This window comes from Schistocerca gregaria, chromosome 3 (genome assembly GCF_023897955.1).
Source record: "Schistocerca gregaria isolate iqSchGreg1 chromosome 3, iqSchGreg1.2, whole genome shotgun sequence".
Classification (NCBI taxonomy): domain Eukaryota; kingdom Metazoa; phylum Arthropoda; class Insecta; order Orthoptera; family Acrididae; genus Schistocerca; species Schistocerca gregaria.
Genome location: NC_064922.1, coordinates 259647695 through 259667020, shown reverse-complemented (window position 1 = coordinate 259667020; position 19326 = coordinate 259647695). Strand labels below are relative to the sequence as shown.

At 44.2% G+C, this 19326-nt stretch overlaps 1 protein-coding gene across 1 annotated transcript in view; it reads left to right on the top strand.

Annotated features, from left to right (window-relative positions):
- LOC126354366 (uncharacterized) overlaps positions 1 to 19326 on the top strand; it is a 198449-nt gene that overhangs the window by 161675 nt on the left and 17448 nt on the right. Inside the window, exons 11-12 of the mRNA XM_050003950.1 lie at positions 2618 to 2768; positions 13913 to 14048. Of these exons, the coding sequence (XP_049859907.1) occupies positions 2618 to 2768; positions 13913 to 14048 (287 nt within the window). The remainder of the gene's footprint in view (positions 1 to 2617; positions 2769 to 13912; positions 14049 to 19326) is intronic.

The following is a 19326-nucleotide window of genomic DNA, read 5'->3' as shown; positions in this document are numbered from 1 at the left end:
CCCGTAAATTACGTGCCGGCGTATTGTGGGCGCGTAGTTGGCGTTCGATAGCGTCTCTGACATGTTCCCATGGATTCAAATCAGGTGAATTTGGTGGACAAGACATCAGCATCACTTCACTGTCATCCTCTTCAAACCACGGTAGCACAGTTCAAGCCTTGAGATAAATAGGGTGATTTTTCCCACCGTCTACAAACTCAAGGGATTGATCGATGAGAGAATACGGGACAAAAAAGGTCTAATGAACTTATGTGCGGAAACGCATGGTTTCCATACTAGAAACCATTTATTCAATCATACTTTGTTACACAGACTGCGGTCTAATACGCGCTGTACAACCCAGCCACAGTTACAGTATACGCGGTTTCCTCCTAGAGGGAGGTACTGTTCCTCATACGTCATGCCCTAGCGACCCCTCTTGCCATAATCTCTTGCTGACTCACCTTGCAGTGGGTGTGTTACAGCGTTGTACACAGTGGTTCCGTATTCGAATCGAGAGCTTGCCGACATGGTGTTTACTCCCGGAAAGGCAAATAGCAACGGGCGGCTGGCAGTAAGAATGTATTAGGAGACCTGTCCCCGACGACAATAACCACAGCATTCAATGTTTGCAACAGTGTTTCGTCGTTTGTCTGAGACAGGGTCTTTTCAGGAAGTAGGAAATCATGAAGGACGTACGCGAAATGTCCGGGTACCAGACCTGGAGGAAAATGTGAGTAACACTGTGGAAGGCGACCATCGTGTCAGTATCGCGCAGTTGGCCCACCAGCACACGGTAAGCCATACGACTGTATGGGACATTCTCCGTGACCACTGTTACCACCCTTATCACTTACAGTGTGTTCAGAGCTTACTAATGGAAGACTTTCTACATCTGGAGCAGCTTTGTGACTGGTTTCTTCACCGGGCAACCACGATCCCAGGATTTGTGTCATCCATCCTATTCACAGATGAGGCCACCTTTACGCGGAGTGGTACCTTCAACTTTCATAACAGTCGTCTGTGGGATAGTAAGCAGAACCCCCATGGTATGGTGACAGCGAATCATCAGCATCGGTGCAGCCGGAATGTGTGGGCCGGCTTAATTGGCGATCATATTTTGGGACCAGTCTTTCTTCCACGTCACCTAACAGGCCAGAACTATCTGCGTTTCTTGCGGGTGACTTTGCCTCCCCTGCTGGAAGAAGTGTCACTGATGATTCGAAGGGTCATGTGGCTGCTACGTGATGGTGCTCCAGCCCACTTCGCCGTTAACGTCCGGACGCACCAATCGTGTCTTCTCTGGTAGATGGATAGGACGAGCGAGTCTATGTGTATGGCCAGCTCGTTCACCAGATCTCAACAGGTGCAATTTCTGGTTATGGGGCCATCTGCAAACGTATCGTGTATGCAGAGCCCATTCCAGATGTGGAGACCATAGGGCTTGTTGCCTGTGACACTGTTGGCATGCAGCCTGGTCGATGTGAACGTGTGAGACATAACACGCTACGGCGCGTACACGCATGCGTTGAGGGACATGGAAACTAGCTTTAGCACATACTGTAACTGGGGCTGCATGGTGCAGCGCGTATTAGACTGCAGTCTCTGTAACAATGTATGATCGAATAAATGGTCTCTGGCATGGAAACCATGCATTTCCGGGCATAAGTTCATTAGACCTGGTCGTTCCGTATCCTCTGATCGATCAATCTCTAGAGTTTGTACACGGTGTACAGATTCCAACGCCGTCGGGGTACACACCACGCATGAAGGGATGCAGGCGGCCCGTAATAATGTTTAAACATTCCACAGTTGCCATGGTGCCTTCGATTACTACCAAAGATCTCGTGGAAGCCTAAGTGAATGTTCCCCCCACCGTGGGGCGGTGCACGTTTCGATCACCCATTCCCCTGGAAAATGGCGTTTCCGGACATGCCAGCTGAGATGGCGTCCAAGAAACGTGGTTCATCAGCTTAGACGTCTCGTTTCTATTGAACCACGGTCAAATCTTCGTGATCTCATGGGCACAGCAGTCGTAATTGAAGGTGTTGGGTCAACAGAGGAACACATAGGGGTCGTCTGCTTCGGATATACGTGCGCTGAATGATGTGCTCTAAAACACTTATCCCTTATCTACACTGTCGTCAGATTTGCCACAGATCGCTGCTTATCCTGTTTCACCGAGCAAGCAACTCTCCAACTTCCACGTTCTGTGATGAGGCGTAGATATCCAACACCTTGTCTACTACTTGGGATTTTAGTGTCCTTCAACCACTTGCTCTAGATGATCACGACAGTAGCACGCGATCAGCCGACTAGCTTCGCCGTTTCCGAGATGTCATCGGCCATAACTATCTTCCCTTCGTCAAAGTCGCATGTATAAGTGGATTTTCGCGTTTGAGGCCAGAGTGATCGCTAGAACGTCATCAGGCGGTATTCGGCGTCGCTGAGAACAGTGGTCATAATGTTTTGGTTCATTGGTGTACTTGAAATCTAACAAACTGCTGTGTGGAAGTTGGCCTACCTTAGAAGTTTCTCGTGCATAGAATAATTCAATTGTTATTTTTAAGGCCTTCTTGTACGCACTATTGTGAGCAATATATGATTCATGTTTGTTTTTTTTCTCACTCTCTTGCAGCAAGTTCCTGATGAATGCATTTCTGTTTTGGCATCAGTCTGTCGTACCATCAGCTTAGCAAATCTTCACATGTGCTTCCCAGAGGCGAAATACTGGCGCCAGTCACGTTCGATGCCAAAAGCTGCGAGTCCGTATGTGGAAATTTATCTAGGTAAATATATGTTTCACACTTCCAATTTATATATTCCTTAGTTTCTCCACAAATCAAAAAATTGCTCTGAGAAATGCTCAGTTTGTAAGACGTAATATTAAACCACATAAATACCTCGGGCATAACAGCCATATGTGTGAATACATCAGATGTGTAACTTGGAAGTAAGAACGATAGTTTACTATTGTTATCTCAGAAATAAATGGTTGCACGTAAAACTTCCAAAAATATGTGATGACTGTGTCACTTTCTTACATCCGAAGGTGATTTTACATCTCACTGTGAACCCAATGGTGCGTCAGGACCTCTATGACACTCTCAAAAGAGTTATAGCTCCCACATAGCGTCTACATGGCTGCCCTGCAAATCACACATAAGCGCTTGGCAGAGGGTTCATCGAACCACCTTCACAATAATTCTCTATTATTCCATTCTCGAATAGCGAGCGAAAAAAACTAACACCTGTGTCCTTCCATGCGATCTCTGATTTTCCTTGTTTTATTATGATGATCGTTTCTCCCTTTGTAAGTCGGCGTCAACAAAATATATTCGCATTCGAAAGAGAAAGTTGGTGATTGAAATTTCGTGGGAGGATCCTTCGCAACGAGAAACGCCTGTGTTTTAATGATGTCCACCCCAAATCCTGTATCATGTCCATGATATTCTCTCCCTACTACTCGATAATACAAAGCGTGCACCTTCTTCGAACTTACTCAATATACTCCAGTAACCCTGTCTGGTAAGGACCCCACACCGCGCAACAGTACTCTAAAAGAGGACGGACAAACGCAGTGTAGGTAGACTCTTTAGTACATCTGTTGTGTAGTATCATTGCCGCAGATACTACTACAACCGCGCCAACACAAGGCTGGCAGCCCGTCGTCTGCCGAGCATAGCGCACTCTAGCGGGCTGTGCAGCTCGACGGAACTGGAGAGTGCCTCGTTCACTTCTTAGCTAGATTTCAACCTAGGCAGACGCACTTTAATAATCGGCCCTCAACCAGTTCTGTAATGTTTGCATTGCTTCTCTGAGGAGGGCCCATCAGGCTTAGTCCCCGAGAATATGCTGTATTAGTTCATGGTATTCCATGTTACGAGATTGTCTGTTCATAGCCGCAGTTGCAGTTCTACAAACTACTGAAGATGAGTAATTTCATTATACTATGTGTGTCTTGAATAATAATCCTTCTCTCTAAAGGTGTGCCGTACCGCATATTATTGTAACCTGGACTCCAGCTCCTATCAACTCGGCCTTTGCATTTAGTAACGAGCTGAAAACACCCACGTGTTTTGTGCCTCTAAACAGTCAGACACAATATGTTGCATCTTCTAAGCGTTCTGACAATATTTGTTCTTTCCAATTTAAGTTGTTTGTAAATGTCATTCCTAGGTGTTTAGTTCATTTTACGACCTTTAGATTTGATTGGTGTATCGTGTAACCAAAGTTTAATGCAACACTTTCAGCACTCATTTGGTTGACCTCACACTTTTCATTATTTAGACTCAACTGCCAATTTTCGCACCGTACAAATATCTTATCTAGATAATTTTGCAAAAAATGGTTCAAATGGCTGTGAGCACTATGGAACTTAACATCTGAGGCCATCAGTCCCCTAGACTTAGAACTACTTAAACCTAACTAACCGAAGGACATCACACACATTCATCCCCTGGGCAGCATTCAAACCTACGACCGTAGCAGACGCGCGGTTCCAGACCGAAGCGCCTAGAACCGCTCTTCCACAGCGGCCGGCTGATAATTTTGCAATTGGTTTGGTCTTCTGATGACTTTACTAGACGACAAACTACAGGAACAACCTAAGACGGCTTCTCAGATCTAAATCGTTTCATAGATAAGAAACAGTAGAGGACCTACAACACTACCTGTGGACACCAGAAATCATTACTGATTTACTCGATGACTTTCAATCAGTTATTACGAACTGTGGCCTCTCTGACGGGAAATCGCGAATCCAGTCACATAACTCAAACGATATTCCATAAACACGCAGTTCGATTAATAGCCGCTTGTGAGTTACGGTGTCAAAAGCCATATGGAAATACGGTATCAATTGGAAATCCCTTGTCGATAGCACTCAACACTTCGAGTGAGTAAAGAGAATGTCTGACAAGAACGATGTTTTCTAAGTCCGTGTTGACTATTTGTCAATAGCCCGTTCTCTTCGAGGTAATTCATAATGTTCGAACACCATATATGTTCCAAAATCCCGTTGCCTAAAGATGTTAATGATACCATCGTGTAAGTTAGTGGATTAACTCCTATGCCTATCTTGAATACTTGTGTGATGTGTGAAACTTTCCAGCATTTGGATACGGATCTTTTATCGAGCGATCGGTTGTATATGATTGTTAAGTATGGAGCTATTGCATCAGCGTACTCTGAAAGCAACCTAACTGGTATACAGTCTGGACCGGAAGACTTGATTTAAATTGCTTCACTACTCCGGGGATATCTACTTCTGTGTTACTCATGTTGGCAGTTGTTCTTGATTCGAGTTCTGGAATATTTGCTTCGTCTTTTTAGTTGAATGAATTTCAGAAGGCTGGGTTTAGTAACTCGGCTTTAGCAGCACTCTCATCGATGGTATTTCCTTTGCTATAGCGAAAGAAGGCATTGATTGTGTCCCGCCGCCAGCGTACTTTACATATGACCAGAATATCTTTGCATTTTCTGCCAGATTTCGAGACAAGTTTCGTTGTGGAAACTATTATAAGCATCTCGCATTGAAGTCCGCGCTAAATTCAGAGCTTCTGTAAAATATCGCCAGTCTTGGGAGCTTAGCGTTCGTTTAAATGTGGCATGCTTTTTTCGTTGTTTCTGCAACAGTATTCTCACCTATTTTGTGTATCATTGGGGGTCAGCTCTGCCGATACTATTTCTTTGAATTCAAGCCACATCTGGTTTGCACTTACATTGTTAATTTTGAACTAGTGGAGATTGTCTTTCACGAAGGCGTCAAGCGAACTTTTATCTGCTTTCTTGAACAGGTATATAGTTTCTTTATTTTTGGTGGATTTGGTAGTTACGATATTCAGTTCGCGACGACAAACCTGTGTTCACTTATCGCTTCATCCCTTTCGATGCACGTTATTAGCTGAGTAGTATTTGTGATGCTAGGAGATCAGATGTGTTTTCAGAACCGTGTACTGTTCGAGTGGACTCATGGACTAACTGGACGAAATAATTTTCAGAGGATGTGTTCAGCACAGTTCCGGATGATGTTTTATCTGTACCTCCGTATTTAAACATGTATTTTCGCCAACATATAGAGGGTAAATTGAAGTAGCCACCAAACATAATTGTATTAGTCGGTTATGTGTTTGAAATTAGACTCAAGTTTCTTTGAATCTTTCAGCAATTGTATCATCTAAGTTGGGAGGTCGGTTAGGAGATCCAGTTACTATTTTATTCCGGTAGCCAAGAAGGATGTCTACCCCTACTGACTCAGAATTATCTACTTCAATTTCGCTACAAGATAAACTACTTCTAACAGCTAAAATCATACCACTGCCAACTGTATTTAGCCTCTCATTTCTGATCACCGTTGGGTACCTCGCAAATATTTAGGCTGAACTTATCTCCGGCACTATCCAGCTTTCAGTGCCTAAAACGATTTGAGCATCAGTGCTTTCTGTTAGCGCTTGGAGTCCTGGTACTTTTCCGACAGAATTAAGACCATTTACAACTATTATACCAACGGTTTCCAGATCTACGTCTTTCCTGTGTTCGACTGCTCACTTTGATAGTGAAGTCCTTTCTGTTTCCCCAGGCCCTCTAACCCAAAAAACCGCCAAGTCCATGCCACACAGCCACTGCTATCCGTGTAACCGCCTCCTGCGTGCATTGGACTCTTGACCTATTTAGCGGAAACCGAAACTCCGGCGCCCTATGGCACAAGTCGAGGAATCTGCATCCTACACGGTCACAGAACCCTCTGAGCCTCTGATTCAGACCCTCCACTCGGCTCTGTACCTGAGGTCCGCAATCGGCCCTGTCGACTATACTGCAAATGCTCAGCTCTGCTTTCATCTTACAAGCAAGACTGGCAGCCTTTACCATTTCTGATAGACGCTTGAGACCAGAGAGAATCTATTCTATCAAAAGCGACACACATCGTTGGCACCTACAGTTGTCTGGATCCTACGCTTTTCATGGCATCTGGAACCCGTTCCACATTTGGAGTGACGCTACCCGATATACACAAGGAGTGGACATCAGCTTTCTCCACCTCCTTGTCAGCCATGTCCCTGAGGGACCCCATAACGCGCCTAACACTGGAGTTCCCAGCTATCAATAATCCCACCCTCTGTGACTGCCTGGAACTTGCAGGCTGAGAGGTTTCCTCTGCAACAGGGCAAGCCACTGCATCTGGCTGAGGGACATTGATAGCCACAGACAGCATCTGGAATGTGTTTCTCAGACTAACTAGGGATGCCTAACGATCGGCGCTCCTGGAAATCTTTCGCTGCCTGCCGCGCCCCAAGGTGACGTCCCACTCAACCATGCGTGAGGAGTCAACCTCAATGCAGGTAGTAACTAGCCTGGCCACTGGTGAGGGGCAATCGGCAGACTCGTGGGTCTTGCTGGACTTCCATTGGATCCCCCCGGCCGGTCCACAACACTGATGCCGATCCACTGCAGCCTCAAGCTGCGTAACTGAAGCCAACACAACCTGGAGTTGAGAGCGAAGTCTCACCAACTCAGCTCGCCTCTGCACACGGCAATCACATCAAGTGAATATAATTTTTGTCATCAATAAAGTACTCATACCCTCCCACATAATAGTTACTAGGTGAATACACTTGTTTAAAATATGTAATGCAGGATAGCTTATGGTGGGTTAAGTTATGGCAGAGAGGGGCAAGGGAGAACACATCAAATTTTCAAAGGTGAAGCAAGGGTAACACTTATTGAGCACTGCAGTTTTCTTACAGTATCTCTTAATAAGCTACTCAAAATGAACAGGAAAAAGTTTCATAAATGAAATAAAAATTAAATTCTTCTGTCAATAAACTGCACAAACTGACAGTTTCCATCCTGTCACCCAATCGTCAAACAGAATACCAAGTCGCCTCTGTTATGTGAACACTTGAGAGAGAGGGTAATACAGTAACATTTAGACATCATAACACACCTCAGGCTGTGACAATGAAATTTGTGAGTGGATTGAGGATATCTTGACAGGGAGGACATTGCTTGTACAAAGAATGGTTCAAATGGCTGTAAGCACTATGCGACTTAACATCTGATGTCTTCAGTCCCCTAGACTTAGAACTACTTAAACCTAAGGACATCACACACATCCATGTCCGAGGCAGGATTCGAACCTGCGACCGTAGCAGCCGCGTGATTCCGGACTGAGGCGCCTACAACCTCTCGACCACAGCGGCTTGCTTGAACGAAGAGTCATCTACAATGTAGAAGCAACTTCAGGGTTCCTCCAGGAAAATATGTTGGAAGCATTGCTGTCCGTGTTGTAAGTCAATGACATGCCAGACAATACAAATAGCAAGATTGGAGTTTTCCCAGATGATGCAGTAATCTATAATGAAAAGCTGCATGAAAAATGTTCTACAGATACCCATTCAGATTTTGATAAGATTTCAAAATGGTACAAAGACGTAACTTGCTTTAAATGTTCATAAATGTAAAATTTTATAATCCACAGAATATAATAACGTGAAGGAGATATGAACAAAAATATGGAAACACCAAAAATACATTACATTAGTATGCCTAATACGGTGTAGGAAACTCGCCGGCATTCAAAACACCTTCCAGTGATTTCGGAATGGATAAATGCCAGTCGTGTATGGTACTCAAGGGAATCTTACCCCATACCTCCAGCAAAGTAGTGGCAATTTCTGGTAAAGATGATGGAGGTGGATAAGGATCACGCACCCTTCTCTCTAACATAGACCACAAAGGCTCTATGATATTGAGATCTGGTGGCTGTAGTGGCCAGGGGACATGCGACAATTCATCCTTGTGCTTACAAAACCAGTCTTGGACGATGAGATCTGTGTGTACAGGCACCCTGTCTTCTTGGAACTCACCATCACCATTCGAAAACAAATATTGCACCATGATCAACCAAAATTGTCACATAATTCTTGGCAGTAATGTGGCCTTGCAGAGTAACCATGGAGCCTATGGAATACCACGAAATATCTGCCCACATCATCAGCCAACCCCAGCAATGCTTCACTCTTGGCTTCAAGCAGTCTGTGTCACAGCTTGGGCGTCATACGCCAGACATAAACTCGACCAGAAGCTGGAAACAGTGTGACACAAGGGTCATACAACAAACGACTCTCTTCCACTGCTCCACACAGGTTTTATGGCTTTGGCACGAGGTTTTCCTGTTAAAGAGCCGGCCGCTGTGGCCGAGCGGTTCTAGGTGCTTCAATCCAGGACCGCGCTGCTGCTACGGTCGCAGGTTCGAATCCTGTCTCGGGCATGGATGTGTGTGATGTCCTTAGATTAGTAAGATTTAAGTACTTCCAAGTCTAGGGGACTGATGACCTCAGAAGTTAAGTCCTATAGTGCTTAGAGCCATTTACACACACCTGTTACAGGAATTTGCATCGCTGACGTCTGCTTTTGGAATTCCAGCTCGTCTTGGAGTTCCCAGCTTATGGAGCTCCGTTCGCGTTGTTTTGGTGCGGGAAGGGTTCGCGACATTCATTTGTGCAGTGACTTCTGCAGCTATTGTCCTCTTATTTTTCGTCACAGTTCTCTTCAACGACCGTCCGTTACACACACTTTCGTCTGCGTTGTGACTTAGCAGATGTTGGTTTTCAGCTTTCCCTTTATGCAGTGTAAATCTTCTCTACGATGCCCCTTGAAATACAACGATCTTCGGTTACTTTGGTTACCGAAGCACACAACAATTTGCCCGCTTTCGAATTCACTTAACTCCGATATAATGTACTCACAACTACCCAGAACGCTGTTATGAAACACTGTTATGACCACTACTGACACTCGCAACGTGTTGAGGGCATTGCACAGGTGCCGTTCGTGGTCAAATACAGCAGCGCCACCTGCAGACTTAGTTGCTTTCTTTATTTGGGGAAAGGGACCAAACAGCCAGGTCATCGGTGCTGTCGGAATAGGGATGGATGGGGAAGGAAGTCGGCCTTGCCCTTTCAAAGGAACCATCCTGTCATCTGCCCGAAGTGATTTAGGGAAATCACGGAAAACCTAAATCAGGATGGTCGGACGCGGATTTGAACCATCGTCCTCCCGTATGCGAGTCCAGTGCGCTAACCACTACGCCACCTCACTCGGTTTATGAAGAGAGGGAAATCTTTTGGTGCAAGATCCCTTTATTCTGGTCGGTTAACAATCTCGGTACCCATTGTGCAAATTTTTGAAGTAGGCCAGTCTTTCAATAATGGCCATAACGCTGACTTTGTCGATGGATAACTTGCGGCACAATTCATCTGTTGTTACCCGGCATCGGTCGATTTTTTTTCCCTTTAGCTCCTCTACAATGACGGCTCCATCGTTTAACTGTGTTAATGTCGACGGCAACTTCTCCATACAACTTCGTCAGCTTGTCATGAATGTGATTGGGCCCATTACTCCCTACAGTAAGAAATGCAGTCACAGAACGCTGTCTTATATGTGAGACAATAGCGCCAATTTTCTAAACTTATACAGTGCTGCCATCTGTTGATGGAGGTTACTGTTAGTGTAGTGGACCGTAGGAGGAGAGTAGCGAAAGTGCGCCAGCTTCGTGATTACTGCTAGGTGGTTATAATCAAAGTGCAGCTATGCAAGGAGGTCTGGTGTTGGCTGTAATTACGGTGTAACAGCGAAACTTTGTAGATATGCCAATGCGCTGATGTGGAACCAGTTTACATTGGAAAAAATAAGTAACAATTTTGACCACCAGGTGCCACTGTACGGCATGTCGTCAACATATCCAGAGTTCATAGTGAACAAGTGGTAGCTAACAATAAAATCAACTTTGCGTCTTTCTCACTTCTTTGACCATTTCTAACCACGTTCCTGTTCCTAATCCAGTACATATGAAACAATTTCTGTACGTTATATTAATGCATCGTGTCTCTTCTTTCAGACATGTCTGAAAGAACAGACACCACATGGGATCCACAGCTGTGATACATATCATGTAAACTGAGTGGAGAGGGCGAAAAAGGAAAGGAATACCAGCAAATGTAATGTGAATGGGAGGACATGTCCGGAAGACAGACATCACGCATTCATATAACTGATTCACCTTGATGGTCAATGAATCTACATCTTTCATTGCAGATGCACATCTACGTTCGATCTCCAGTGGGAATGTAAAATCAGCGAGCATCGAGGACACGGACGGGGGACCGTGGATAGGTGGCGCTAGGTGGATCTGTACGTCGGTCGGGGAGCTTGCCGAGGGAGACCACGCATTTCCGATAAACACTTTGTCTAGGTGGCTCAGTGCTTAACGCAAATGCCTAGTAAGCAAGAGATCTCGAGTTTGAGTCCCGCGGATCACGCATAACGTCCCGATGCAGCTGACATCATTACATCTTTCTCTTTCCATTCTCCTCCCTCCAGCTTCAATTTACTTAATTTCTGTATGTCATTTTTGCAGTCAAAGCGGCAGATTCACACGTGGTGGTCAAAATTAGAAGAATTTTTTTTCAGTGTAAATCGGTTCCGCGTTAACGCATTAGAATATCAACCAAGTTTCGCGGCCACAAGATACACTACTGGCCATTAAAATTACTACACGACGAAGATGACGTGCTATAGATGCAAAATTTAACCAACAGGAAGAGGATGCTGTGATATGTAAATGATTAGCTTTTCAGAGCATTCACACAAGGTTGGCGCCGGTGGTGACACCTACAACGTGCTGACATGAGGAAAGTTTCCAACCGATTTCTCATACACAAACAGCAGCTGGCCGGCTTTGCCTGGTGAAACGTTGTTGTGATGCCTCGTGTAAGGAGGGAAAATGCGTACCATCACGTTTCCGAGTTTGATAAAGATCGGATTGTAGCCTACCACGATTGCGGTTTATCGTATCACGACATTGCTGCTCTCGTTGGTCGAGATCCAATAACTGTTAGCAGAATATGGAATCGGTGGGTTCACGAGGGTAATATGGAACGCCGTGCTGGATACCAACAGCCTCGTTATCACTAGCAATCGAGATGACACGCATCTTATCCGCATCGCTGTAACGGATCGTGCAACCACGTCTCGATCCCTGAGTCAATAGACGGGATTGTTTGCAAGACAACAACCATCTGCACGAACAGTTCGACGACGTTTGCAGCAGCATGGACTATTAGCTCGGAGACCACGGCTTCGGTTACCCTTGAAACTGCATCACAGACAGGAGCGCCTGCGATGGAGTTGTCAACGACGAACCTGGGTGCACGAATGGCAAAAAGTCACTTTTTTGGATAAATCCAGGTTCTGACTTCTGAAATTTTCCCGGCGTATTTGTTCTTCTGGTTCTGCTTTCTTCATCATGATGGTCGCATCCGTGTTTGGCGACATCGGGGTGAACGCACATTGGAATCATGTATTCGTCATCGCCATACTGGCGTATCACCCGGCGTGGTGGTATGGGGTGCCATTGGTTAGACGTCTCGGTCTCCTCTTGTTCGCATTGACGGTACTTTGAACAGTGGACGTTACATTTCAGATGTGTTACGACCCGTGGCTCTACCCTTCATTAGATCCCTGCGAAACCCTACATTTCAGCAGGATTATGCGCGACCACATGTTGCAGGTCCTGTACGGGCGTTTTGTATACAGAAAATGTTCGACTGTTGTTCCGGCCAGCACATTCTCCAGATCTCTCACCCACTGAAAACGTCTGGTCAATGGTGGCCGAGCAACTGGCTCGTCACAATACACCAGTCACTACTCTGATGAACTGTGGTATCGTGTTGAAGCTGTATGTGTAGCTGTACTTGTACACGCCATCCAAGCTCTGTTTGACTCAATGCCCAGGCGAATCAAGGCCGTTATTTCGGCCAGAGGTGGTTGTTTCGGGTACTGATTTCTCAGGATCTATGCACCCAAATTGCGTGAAAAAGTAATAACATGTCAGTTGTAGTATAATATATTTGTCTGATGAATACCCGTTTATAATCTGCATTTTTTCTTGGTGTAGCAATTTTAATGGCCAGTAATGTAATTGCAGCCCATACTATACGCCTGTCAGTAGCTGCACTGTAATTATAACCGCCCAGTTCATTACCAATTTAATGATGGAGAAAAAAAATACGAGACATTTCTTTCTGACAACCTTCATATCCGGAGCCTGGAAACAAAACGGTCCCCCCACCCCTTCCCCACTGCCCCGCCCCCCTCGAATGCTCAAAAATCCTCGTCTGACTACAAATGTATAATAGTTTAGTCTGCGTTTGGATGAAATGAGGTACGGAACAGATCGGCATACTGCGAAACCGATCTCACCTCAAACTGCCTATAGTTTACTATTATTTTAAAAGTATTTGCGGATTAGTCGTTTGAAGCGCTCATATTTGACCGATCACCTCTGGGAATTTCATGCAAGGAGGTGATAACTGGCTGGGTGAATCACTTCGGAGGTCGGAGGTTTGCAAGACTATATCCCTCCAGCAGGACCATGCCTATTAAAGCACTGTGGTGTTCAAATCAACCTTCGGGTTCGTGACAGCTTTACCTAAAAATACTGGGTTTCATAGATGTATGAGGACGTAATCCATACCAACAGTCCACTGACAAATTCATCCACATAAGCCTATACGAAAGGATTACTTCTCGGTGTTGCGATTAAAACAGGGCCGGCACAGCGCTATTAAAATTGAAATTATTTATTTTATTTACTTTTTTTCTACGGGCGATTGTTGCAGCCTTTATAGCCTACATGTATAAATGCGGCTCTGACATTCACTAACCGAAATTATGAAGAAACGCGTTGCTCTTCTTTGCATCTTTTCTGCTTCCTCTGTCAATCTCACCTATAGGTTGCACGAGGTCGTCACCATAGCTATGATATTACACTCGAGTTCAGAAATGTAGTCGCATAAGGAGAAGAATTTCACTGATTCCTAAAATGTTCAGAGTGTTTTTCTGTTTGCTAATTCTTTCATCACGTTTTCAGATAATGTGCTGAAGCCAGTACTGAAGGCGATGTCTCCCCTGCCAATGACCGTGCAGCAGCATGTCGGGGCCATGGTTATGAGAATACTGTGTGAGGCCTGGCTGGACCACATCTACATACATCGCATCAAATTTAGGTAACTGGTGAATGTTCCACAAGAAACATCCAGATAAACTGTAGGGACCTAGAGCCAGAGGGAGCTGTGTTGCACATACAAAAAATAACGATTGTTTGGGGCATTTTTTAATTCAAGTCTTGTGCTGAAGAGTATTAAAAATCTCTCGCGATTTATATATCCCACTTGTCATCTACAACCATATACAGGCTGTCAAATGTTTTTTTATTCCAGTCTATGATCACAATATTAATTCTTTTGACGATGACCGGTTTCAGTCAGTAATGACCATCCTCAGATCTTTTCTACACCATATTCTAAAGTGATAAGGCCGTAATGGCATCGTAAAAACATATAAATATACTCAGCATAGCATCGGTACATAGATCTAAAATAAGGTGTAGAATAAGCCACATCATCAAAACAGTCATTTTTGCAACTCATTTAGATCTATGTGACGATGCTGTGCTGAGTATGTTTATATGTGTTGACGATGCCATTACGGCCTTATCACTTTAGGACATGGTGCAGAAAAGATCTGAGGATGGTCGTTACTGACTGAAACCGGTCACCGTCAAAAGAATTAATATTGTGATCATTTTGTTGTTGTTGTCTTCAGTCCCGAGACTGGTTTGATGCAGCTCTCCATGCTACTCTATCCTGTGCAAGCTGCTTCATCTCCCAGTACCTACTGCAACCTACATCCTTCTGAATCTGCTTAGTGTACTCATCTCTCGGTCTCCCTCTACGATTTTTACCCTCCACGCTGCCCTCCAATAGTAAATTGGTGATCCCTTGATGCCTCAAAACATGTCCTACCAACCGATCCCTTCTTCTAGTCAAGTTGTACCACAAACTTCTCTTCTCCCCAATCCTATTCAATACCTCCTCATTAGTTACGTGATCTATCCACCTTATCTTCAGTATTCTTCTGTAGCACCACATTTCGAAAGCTTCTATTCTCTTCTTGTCCAAACTAGTTATCGTCCATGTTTCACTTCCATACCTGGCTACACTCCAAACAAATACTTTCAGAAACGACTTCCTGATACATAAATCTATATTCGATGTTAACAAATTTCTCTTCTTTAGAAACGCTTTCCTTGCCATTGCCAGTCTACATTTTATATCCTCTCTACTTCGACCATCATCAGTTATTTTACTTCCTAAATAGCAAAACTCCTTTACTACTTGAAGTGTCTCATTTCCTAATCTAATTCCCTCAGCATCACCCGATTTAATTTGACTACATTCCATTATCCTCGTTTTGCTTTTGTTAATGTTCATCTTATATCCTCCTTTCAAGACACTGTCCATTCCGTTCAACTGCTCTTCCAAGTCCTTTGCCGTCTCTGACAGAATTACGATGTCATCGGCGAACCTCAAAGTTTTTACTTCGTCTCCATGAATTTTAATACCTACTCCAAATTTTTCTTTTGTTTCCTTTACTGCTTGCTCAATATACAGATTGAATAACAGCGGGGAGAGGCTACAACCCTGTCTCACTCCTTTCCCAACCACTGCTTCCCTTTCATGCCCCTCGACTCTTATTACTGCCATCTGGTTTCTGTACAAATTATAAATAGCCTTTCGCTCCCTGTATTTTACCCCTGCCACCTTTAGAATTTGAAAGAGAGTATTCCAGTCAACATTGTCAAAAGCTTTCTCTAAGTCTACAAATGCTAGAAAAGTAGGTTTGCCTTTTCTTAATCTTTCTTCTAAGATAAGTCGTAAGGTCAGGATTGCCTCACGTGTTCCAGTGTTTCTACGGAATCCAAACTGATCTTCCCCGAGGTCAGCTTCTACTAGTTTTTCCATTCGTCTGTAAAGAATTCGTGTTAGTATTTTGCAGCTGTGGCTTATTAAACTGATAGTTCGGTAATTTTCACATCTGTCAGCACCTGCTTTCTTTGGGATTGGAATTATTATATTCTTCTTGAAGTCTGAGGGTATTTCGCCTGTCTCATACATCTTGCTCACCAGCTGGTAGAGTTTTGTCATGACTGGCTCTCCCAAGGCCGTCAGTAGTTCTAACGGAATGTTGTCTACTCCGGGGGCCTTGTTTCGACTCAGGTCTTTCAGTGCTCTGTCAAACTCTTCACGCAGTATCGTATCTCACATTTCGTCTTCATCTACATCCTCTTCTATTTCCATAATATTGTCCTCAAGTACATCGCCCTTGTATAAGCCTTCTATATACTCCTTCCACCTTTCTGCCTTCCCTTCTTTGCTTAGAACTGGGCTGCCATCTGAGCTCTTGATATTCATACACGTGGTTCTCTTCTCTCCAAAGGTCTCTTTAATTTTCCTGTAGGCAGTATCTATCTTACCCCTAGTGAGATAAGCTTCTACATCCTTACATTTGTCCTCTAGCCATCCCTGTTTAGCCATTTTGCACTTCCTGTCGATCTCATTTTTGAGACGTTTGTATTCCTTTTTGCCTGCTTCATTTACTGCATTTTTATATTTTCTCCTTTCATCAATTAAATTCAATATTTCTTCTGTTACCCAAGGATTTCTAGCAGCCCTCGTCTTTGTACCTACTTTATCCTCTGCTGCCTTCACTACTACATCCCTCAGAGCTACCCATTCTTCTTCTACTGTATTTCTTTTCCCTATTCCTGTCAATTGTTCCCTTATGCTCTCTCTGAAACTCTGTACAACCTCTGGTTCTTTCAGTTTATCCAGGTCCCATCTCCTTAATTTCTCACATTTTTGCAGTTTCTTCAGTTTTAATCTACAGGTCATAACCAATAGATTGTGGTCAGAGTCCACATCTGCCCCTGGAAATGTCTTACAACTTAAAACCTGGTTCCTAAATCTCTGTCTTACTAATATGTAATCTATCTGATACCTTTTAGTATCTCCAGGGTTCTTCCACGTATACAACCTTCTTTCATGATTCTTAAACCAAGTGTTAGCTATGATTAAGTTGTGCTCTGTGCAAAATTCTACTAGGCGGCTTCCTCTTTCATTTCTTAGCCCCAATCCATATTCACCTACTATGTTTCCTTCTCTCCCTTTTCCTACACTCGAATTCCAGTCACCCATTACTATTAAATTTTCGTCTCCCTTCACTATCTGAATAATTTCTTTTATTTCATCGTACATTTCTTCAATTTCTTCATCATCTGCAGAGCTAGTTGGCATATAAACTTGTACTACTGTAGTAGGTGTGGGCTTCGTATCTATCTTGGCCACAATAATGCGTTCACTATGCTGTTTGTAGTAGCTTACCCGCATTCCTATTTTCCTATTCATTATTAAACCTACTCCTGCATTACCCCTATTTGATTTTGTGTTTATAACCCTGTAGTCACCTGACCAGAAGTCTTGTTCCTCCTGCCACCGAACCTCACTAATTCCCACTATATCTAACTTTAACCTATCCATTTCCCTTTTTAAATTTTCTAACCTACCTGCCCGATTAAGGGATCTGACATTCCACGCTCCGATCCGTAGAATGCCAGTTTTCTTTCTCCTGATAACGACATCCTCCTGAGTAGTCCCCGCCCGGAGATCCGAATGGGGGACTATTTTACCTCCGGAATATTTTACTCAAGAGGATGCCATCATCATTTAATCATACAGTAAAGCTGCATGTCCTCGGGAAAAATTACGGCTGTAGTTTCCCCTTGCTTTCAGCCGTTCGCAGTACCAGCACAGCAAGGCCGTTTTGGTTAATGTTGCAAGGCCAGATCAGTCAATCATCCAGACTGTTGCCCCTGCAACTACTGAAAAGGCTGCTGCCCCTCTTCAGGAACCACACGTTTGTCTGGCCTCTCAACAGATACCCCTCCGTTGTGGTTGCACCTACGGTACGGCCATCTGTATCGCTGAGGCACGCAAGCCTCCCCACCAACGGCAAGGTCCATGGTTCATGGGGGGAGGATTGTGATCATAGACTGGAATAAAAAAACATTTGACAGTATTGGATCACTGTTCAAATACGCGACTATGTGGCAGTTGGTAGATATACAGGCTGAATCACCTAAAACTTGCATCTCAAATACAGAGATGTAAAGTGCTATTGATGTGAGATTTTCACAGAATGGATTGGTAATCGGGGGCTCGTGTTCTTAGCCAACATACAGATTGTAATAATACTTAGAAAGTGTATATTTTGTGCAAACATACACTTTTTAAACAGGACAGTGCCCATTGGTATTAACAAACTAGAAGTAGGTGTTCGTTGCAGGAGTCTAGTACGAATCGTTTACGAGATATTGAATTTTGAAACGTTTCCACGCCGACAATTTTTTGTGCCATTCGACCTGCGTAGTTAAAAAATGGTTGAAATGGCTCTAAGCACTACAGGTTTAACATCTGAGGCCATCAGTCCCCTAGACTTAGAACTACTTAAACCACACACATCCATGCCCGAGGCAGGATTCGAACCTGCGACCGCAGCAGCAGCGCGGCCACAGCGGCCGGCAGCGTAGTTACTAGGTACGATACTATTATGTTTGGTTACAGTGCGCTTGTGTGTTCTTTGAGTGCATTGCGACTGGCAAGTCAGTCAGAGCGCGAAAGTCCAAGCACTAGGTCGTGAGTGGACGATGAGATTCACCAATGCAGAAAAAACATACATGCTGTTGGTATATGGAGAGTGTAGAAATAATGCAGTTAGTTCTTGTACGGTGTATGCTGTAAGACATCCCAATGGACGTCAACCGTCTCGGCAATTATTAATCAACCTCTTCCAGCAATGATATGAAAGTGGTAGTGTAACGCCTAGACAGTATAACAGAAGGAAACAAACGGTGACAGAACAGGGTCCGTATCTAATGACCTCGATGTCGACGGGACGTAAACCTAATCTTCCTCTTTTTTTGCAGAAGAGGAGGAAATTAATGTTCTTGCTGCTGTTGCAGTTGATCTGTGCATTAGCTCCCGCCCAATTGCACGAGGAAGTGGCATGAGTCAATCAAGTATACTACACACTCTCCATCGACATTGGTTCCATTCTTACCAGATCTCTTTCCGTGAAGAGCTGCGTGGAAACGTTCATGAGAATCTGTTAACTTCTGTACATGGGTACTAAAGGAGGATATGCCGGATGTATCATGTGCCTCGTTTAGTGATGAAGTCACATTTGCCAATTATGGCCAGGTAAAGCACCGGAACATGCACTGTTCGTCATGGCTTCGTCAGGTGGAACGTCAGCATCCATGGAGTGTAAAGTTGTGGTGTGGGGTAGTGGACCGTCGGCTCATAGGCCCGTTTTTCATATATTCATATACGGAACACTGAATGCGCACAGGTATTGCAGCCACCTAGCAGACCATCTTCCACGGAT